At 31.2% G+C, this 7,614-nt stretch overlaps 1 protein-coding gene across 1 annotated transcript; it reads right to left on the bottom strand.

Annotated features, from left to right (window-relative positions):
* Positions 1–4,148: 4,148 nt before the first annotated feature.
* LOC136778112 (uncharacterized) lies at positions 4,149–6,043 on the bottom strand. Its single transcript, XM_066734722.1, has 5 exons — positions 6,000–6,043; positions 5,591–5,868; positions 4,939–5,472; positions 4,418–4,864; positions 4,149–4,276 (listed from the first exon to the last, which is right to left on the bottom strand). Exons 1-5 carry the CDS (start codon positions 6,041–6,043, stop codon positions 4,149–4,151), a joined length of 1,431 nt encoding a protein of 476 aa, XP_066590819.1.
* Positions 6,044–7,614: the final 1,571 nt, after the last annotated feature.

Here is a 7,614-nt window from a genome sequence, read left to right as displayed (position 1 = left end):
ATAGCACTCGGAATGATCGAATCTGAGAGCGCTGATTGGTCAATATTACGTAGGTTAGGGGGTCAAATGGTCAATTGTCCTACTTTTGTATAGTAATAAAATGGCGGCGTCAGTAACTATATTCCTAAGGAGTAGCAGATCTATATATTAACCATACGAATGTGGCCAAATTTAAATGACCATGTTTTCTAGGTACACTCTGTGCCAAAAGTTCCAAATAAATTTGTTGGACAGATGACAGGTAATCAAAAGCAGAAAAAGGTGAGATGTATGTGAATGTAGTGATGAAAAATAAATAAATAAAAAGAGGTGTATTTTAAAGTAAATATATTATTAGCAAAACAATGGGATACAAGGAAAATTAATTTTCAGATAAGTAATCTATTAAAGGCATACAAAATATTCTCATTAGATAGTTAAAAAATAGGAGTAATACTTTGTGGCATTTTTAACTTTTTTTGCAGATAATTAGCACAAATAAAAAAGAGACTACAAAATATATATCTCAGCGGATGGTTCACAGGAATTACTACTATCAGAATAATGCATGTCAATGTTCCATATATTCACTAGAACTGCCAAATTATCCTACGTTCCAGTAAATACAGAAATATTCAAAGTTCTGAGCATATCTCAATGTACGCTTTATCACAGCCTTGCAACTATAATTGTAGTAAAATTCAATTAAGTAATAAGTAATACAATGTTCTTATGATTAATGATATTCATCACATAAAAGTTCTAATATTCATATTAATTACTAATAATATCATTGCAGGCATACCTTTTACATTTAGACAATGTTCTTGCCTTGAGGTACTTCTTTCGCGAAAAAGGTTTTTAAGCTTGCGTTTTGTCTCTCAGTTGGTGGCACATAATCCATCGTCAGCAAGGATTAATAAAGACTCTAAAGGAAGTAAAGTATGTAAAGATGGCTTGGAAATAGTGACAAGGAAATCTTTTTTAGAATTACAGTTAAAGCACGTTAAGAAGAAAAAAAGTTTCTTGATGAAAGGATTACGGTTCAAAAAGATTATACCATATCAAAGTAAAAATTAAAAATTAAAAAAAACAAACAAAGTTTATGAAGACTGAAAAATGGATGAAAATTTATATGTAAGAATTTTTCTCCATGCTTAAATATAAGATAGAGGAACTATATACACGCAGGGAGCATAGATATAGATTGTATTTACCTAATGCCTGTCTAGCCTCAATTACAGGCAAGTAAATGATTTCAAGAATAATTTTTATATATTTCAGATGTGTTGTGAATAGAAAACTGTGTAGACTGACTTCAAAAAATTATAAACTTCCTGAGGCATAAAAAATTAAAGTTAAAGGTGTAGCTAATAAAAAATCCAAAGACTACAAATAGAATAAAAATTGTGCTCAAAGTGTTTGAATTTCGTGTATTAGTATTTATCTTAAAATTTATAAAATACAGATACATTACATCTATATTATAAATGCATGAAAGGCAAATAGTAAAACATATGCACATGATACATTTATATATAAATATTAATGCCTTCCACTCTGACTGCTACCAAATAAAATGTCATTTGAAAGTAGTATTTATAACGAAGCATGAATTACACTAGACTTAAAATTATCATAAATATAAAAGATATTTTCTTTTTTCCACATATTATTCATAAATGCGAATAAAGTTAACAGATAAGGGAATTATCAGCAGTAAAACATGAATGGTTTTACTCTAATTTTCATAAATCAAATATTGAAACAGATATGTATACTAGATAATATACCTTTATCAAACTTTATAAAATATATTTTCACCGCACATTTATCATTCACTGTATTTTTTCAATCATACTGCTTCGATTGATAGCTGAAACAAGAATTATCGCCGAGTTAATTTGATTTAGAATTTCAGTGAAGTCTAAAACTTTATACCTTTATTTACGTTTAAAAATTTACAACTCGATTGATTAACAAATCTATTTAATAGCAAACATTTCTTGAAAACAAGCAAAACTTTTTACCTCTCTACCCATTAACACCTGATTGAAGTGTGGCACTGTTTACGTCTAATTAATACTATATTTCTCTCATTTCCCATGCGGGCTAATAATTGTACTATAATAATTGGTAATCTTTCGTCTGCAAAAGGTAACAGAAAATCGTGTCAATATAGATAATTATAAACAACAATATGATCGAATATTGCAAACAAACATTCTGCTGCATTACTATATACTACGCTATATATATATATGTATATATATATATATACAATTACGAACAAGGTTGTGGAATAAATGTTGCATAGTATACGAGCCACATCAAACACAACCTTCAATATTAACTATGTGAATGATTCAATTTAAAATAGAAAAATTTAAGAAAATAAATGTGTATGCATATGAAGAAGTTATTTACCTCTGTTTCTTAAAATTGTTCTTATTCTCTTCAAAAGTGCCTCGTTTTTGTAGGCAGACATGGCTAAAAATGTATCAATTTTGTTTCCTTTTATTTTGTTATTAGAAATAAATTCAAAGTCTTCTAAAATGTCCCATCCTTGCTTTAGCCATTCCTCGTAACATTTGCTGCTTCTTCTTCTGTTGCTCGATTTTACATTCAAATTGTTTCTTAATTGGTATATTTCTATTACACTTTTTATTACAACATCTTTCAATTTTACTGTAAATATTAAATTATTAAAGTTTTAACTGCGAGGAAAGTCTTACAAAAGTATAGTTAAATTATTGCAAGAAATATTTAAGGAATTAATAATCTGCTTTATATCCTATTATCTAAATGTTTAAATAAAGTTAGAAAACGAGAGAAGGGAAGAAAGAGGATATTACATACCTATAAAGTTATAAAATGTTGGTCTACGTTTCATTAAATTGTTCAATGTTCGGTGATATCGTTCCTGATTGTTGTTGGTCCTTACGTCGCATTTAAATGCACTAATAGTATTCATATCTCTCTTCTGAAGCCAAACTTTATTCACATAACTTAGAAGCTTCTTAAATTGCATAATTGAATTTAAATCTTTACTATTTTCTATATTTGCTTTAACGATATCATATCCCAATTTAATTGACGATGCATGCAACAAAGGTAAATTAAATAATTTTCGCAAAACAAAAATTCCTTTTACATGCGTTTTCATATTATGTTTTTTCAAAATACTAAATATTTTCAATTTCCTTGCATATTTTCTAACATTCTGGAAAAAATATTTGTCATAATTCTATATAATTGCATTATTTTAAAAATTTTAAACATATTAATGTGTATGCATAAGATTTACACTCACGTAAATGAAATGAAAGCAACACCCCTTCAATTTACAAAATGGGAATACAACTTTTATTGCGTTTTGTAGTCCCTTCTCAAAATCAGCCATCATACTTTCAACTTTGAAATTTTGTAATACAGATTATTTTGACTTAAAACTAATTAAAAATTAGTTTTGCATAAGTAACAACACAAGACAAATTGGATGCTGAATAATAAATCATTGTAATTTTTATAATTTTAATTCCTATCATATACAAGGTAACTATTTTATTCCTATTTGCTCAAGTAGTACGTTTGATATGTCGTTAAAAAGTACAATGTAATTTTCATAAATACAATATATAGTATGCTTAATTTTTTTTTTTTTTTTTTTATTAAAGTTGCTATGCTCGATGCTGAGCAATCAGCTGCTATTATTACACTCTGTTAAGTAATATTATTGAAGATTTATACATTAGTTAGTTACATTAGCTACATATGGTTAATTATTGTTAATGTAAGAATTAGAATTAGTAATATATCATTGACATTTAAATTTAAGTTTATAATATTATATACATCACATACCTGTAGTTAATTAACAAACTTAAATAAGTTATAAATTGTAGATTATAGCTAGGCTTATAACTATTTTTTTTAAGTATTGTTAATAATTGTTATTTAATTGATTTGGCTTAGTTGAGAAAAATAGGATAATCTAGGCAAGATGTTAGATGTTATGTTACGTTAGGGAAATATTTCATGCGATTTTAGGAAATTGAATATGATTTTAAGAGGTAAGATGTTGGGTTTATATAGAAAGGAATCCATTGAGTAAGGAGGAAAGTATTGTTTAGAACACAGCATAGAAATCATGGCATCTCTACCTGTGTCTAGTTTTGGACATTGCCAAATGCAATGATTAAGGTCTTGTTTTGGGTACCCACAAGAACAAGAGGGATCATTAATGATTTTGACTCTATGCAAGGAATGAGAAAGGTGATAGTGGTTTGATCGGGATCTGTTAATAAATGAAATTAAATCCCTAGGGAGATTTTTTTGAGCGAATCAAGACTGGTTGCCAAATGTTCGAAAGTTTTTAAAAAATTTTTGACCTTTAAATTCCGATTCTTTTATAAGATATTCAAGGTTGTCCTGATACAGGTGGCTTTTAAAAATTGTGGTGAGGTCACTAGCTGGGACTGGGTAGTCGTCAGTGTTTCTTTAGGCAGTTTAGAAGCTGATTTAGACAATGTGTCGATAGATTCATTAAGGGAGATGCCACTATGTGAAGGGATCCAAATGAGTTCCAAGTTATGGGATTGTGATATGATTTCAGAAGCTAGTGATTTACATTCTAGCAGATATGGGTTGGTACCAGAACCAAATGAGACATCGGAAAGAGCTTGTAGAGCACTGAGACAGTCAGAAAAAATATAGTTTTCCACACAACCCTTCTCAATGGCCATTTTCAGCGCCAACCCAATTGCAATACATTCTGCCGAAAAGGATGACATGTGCTGATTAAGGCCAATTGATCTCTGGATATTGAGCTCTGGTGAAAAACAGGCAGCTCCTACCAGTTCTGAGGAGTGATTTTTACTGCCATCTGTGAAAAAGGACGTATAATTGCCAGGAAGAGAGTGTATAAATATTGACAAATCATTATTCTTAGAGTGAGACTTCTTAAGATAGGGACCAAAGTTGAGTTGAGATTTGTAAGGGTTGTTAGAGCTTTGTAAGGGAGAAGATAGGGTCCTATTTTGTTGTTCGATTTTATGATGGATTCATATGGTTTAATTTGATCAATGCAAGTGGGTAGCATGGTGTGGGATTTGGTAAGGAACACATCCCATCCAGGTTCTGAAATCAGTTTTTTTGTTAGATTGGTGAAAAGTGATGAGTTATTAGAGAAGGAATGAGAAACGAATTTACATCCCAAGAACTTTGTTCGAAAAAAAAATGCTGGACATTTGGCTTCATCTAGGAGTATATTAGTTGGAGTGGAGATCCTGTATGAATATGCAGTTCTAATAGCTGCATATTGAATTCTTTCTATTGTAGAGGCTTCTTGCTGCCTTTTGGGAAAAAAGATGAAGCTATTATATTTAATTATGGAACGAATCAAACTTTTGAACAGTATCAATAGAGTGTTAGGTTCAGCACCCCAACCAATACCCGCAACAAATTTGAGAATGTTTAGTCTTTTAAGACACTCTTTTAATATTATCGATGTGGGATGTAAAGTTTAGGCGGTAGTCAAAAGTAATTCCAAGGAATTTTACACACTCACTAGAGAATATCCTGTGACTTGCGACCCAAATAGAACATGTACCTGGCTTAATATTTTTTCTGTTAAAGTGAAGAAATACACTTTTGGAAGGAGAAATTGAGAGACCAAGGTGTCTGAGTTTGGAGTTGATTGATTTGATTGAGGTCTCAAGAGTCTTTTTAGTTTCATAGGGTTTGGTGACGGATATAAATACTGCAATATCATCTGCAAATTGAGACATTATAATGTTTTTGTCTAAGTTTTTATCTATGTCAGAAACGTACAAAAGGTAGAGTAACGGACTGAGGACTCCCCCCTGAGGTAGACCCTTAGAAACGTTCCTAATGTATGATGAGTGAGAGTTTATGCGGTATGAAACTGTTCTTTCATGAATGAGAAACCAAACAAATTGTATAATATTATTGGAGAAATCTAACGCTTTGAGTTTTTCTATGAGAATATCACTAATTACATTGTTAAAAGCTCCCTCAACATTAAGAAATCAGGCCAAGACATCAACTCCTGAGCACAGGGAATATTCTACTGTTAGAGACAGGTTGGCCAGATTGTCAGAACATGACCTACCACTACGAAAACCAGATTGTGATGTTGGGATTAAGCTATGAGATTCTGCCCACCATTGCATTCGGTTTTTGACCATTTTTCCATGATTTTACACAAGCACGAAGCTAGGGAAATTGGTCTAAATTTTGAACTATTTTGTTTTGAAATAAAAAACGTGTTGCTTTCCCTCCAGCTGTCCGGGAAAATGCTATTTGTATACATTTCGTTTAGTAGGTCTATAAGTATGAGTTTAATTTTGAAAGGAAGTTGTAAAATAAAGGTGTATTCAATTTGGTCAGGTCCTGGCGAAGCTTTGATGTTACATTTGGATAGTACATAATTAAATTCATGTAAGGAAAAGGCAGAGTCTACAATAGGGTTATTAATTGGCGAATAAACAACCGGATTAGTTGGTACCCATGGTGGACTTAATTGGTGGATTAGTTTTGTGATGTTTTTTTCTTTTTTATCTATGTCACTAGAGGAATTTAAATTATAGGGCCTTACGCTATTGTCAATAAGAGAAAATCTATTTTTAAGGAGTCTTGCTTTTTTCCAAACATAGCCAATATCTGAATTGAAATTAAGAGTTTGTACGAAAGCCTTAAAGGATTCAATCTTTTTTTTTGATACATTTTTTTGCTAATGCAATACGCTTTTTATATTCAATAAAGTCTTGTAATAATCGAGTGTGTCTCCACTTTTTGAGAGCAGCTTTGCGTAATCTTATTGCTTTGTCACATTCCGGGTCCCAGCATGATACCGGGTTATAGTGGTAGCTCTTTGAATTATTGTTTTTGTTAGGAGGAGAGGGGGTACACATAACTATGGTATCAATAATGTGATTGGATAAAACTTGGTATTTTTTAAGCGTATCCAGGCTTGTATATTCTGGAGTGAAAAATGTATGATATATTTCATTCATTTTACGGTTGTACATGGACCAATTGTTTTTTTAGAGGAGAGTCGACTTCTTTCCTTTTGGAAAAGGAATTTGGAAGATGAAAGGGTGATGGAGAGTGGAAAATGGTCAGAACCCCATAAATCATTAAAAACTTGGAAGTTAAGGGAGTCATATAAACTAGGGGACGATAAGATAAGATCGAGGTTTGACAGTTTGTTGTGATAGAAATCTACATGAGTTTTTGTTTGTGTGTTGTAAAGAATAAGGTCTGATTGGAGAATGGAATTGAGTAGAATCTTGCCATGGATATTGTTTTCTTGGCAGTTCCAGGCTGTATTATGAGCATTGAAATCACCCAGAATAATACAAGGACTATTAGCTTTTGATTGTAGAAAGATTCGATCCCATTCGGTTTGCGAAATATGGGATGATGGTATTCTGTAACATGCAACAATTGTGGTTTTTGGCTGGTGTTCTGGAGTTCAATAGCTCCTAATTCTATTTTATCATTGCTGTATGAAAGAGCTGGGATCGTTTGATAAGTAAGACCTTTTTTTATGATGAATATAATACCTCCTCCTGTTTTGTCATTGCCTCTATCAAATCTAAGGATGTTATA

Source organism: Prorops nasuta, unplaced genomic scaffold, assembly GCF_024137725.1.
Source record: "Prorops nasuta isolate Cenicafe-Biocafe unplaced genomic scaffold, Cenicafe_Pnas_1.2 PNAS00013, whole genome shotgun sequence".
NCBI lineage: Eukaryota > Metazoa > Arthropoda > Insecta > Hymenoptera > Bethylidae > Prorops > Prorops nasuta.
The sequence above is the reverse complement of the archived record's forward strand: the minus strand, read 5'-3'. Positions and strand labels throughout refer to the sequence as shown.

Bases quoted from the DNA above. Each gene is read 5' to 3' on its own strand.
- LOC136778112 (XM_066734722.1), bottom strand. From the start codon at position 6,043: ATGTCTTGGCCTGATTTCTTAATGTTGAGGGAGCTTTTAACAAT. The intron at 5,473-5,590 runs GTACATGTTCTA...TAATATTAAAAG, and splicing joins CAGAAAAAATATTAAGCCAG to AGTGTCTTAAAAGACTAAAC. The intron at 4,277-4,417 runs GTATCAGGACAA...ATTTATTAACAG, and splicing joins ACAATTTTTAAAAGCCACCT to ATCCCGATCAAACCACTATC.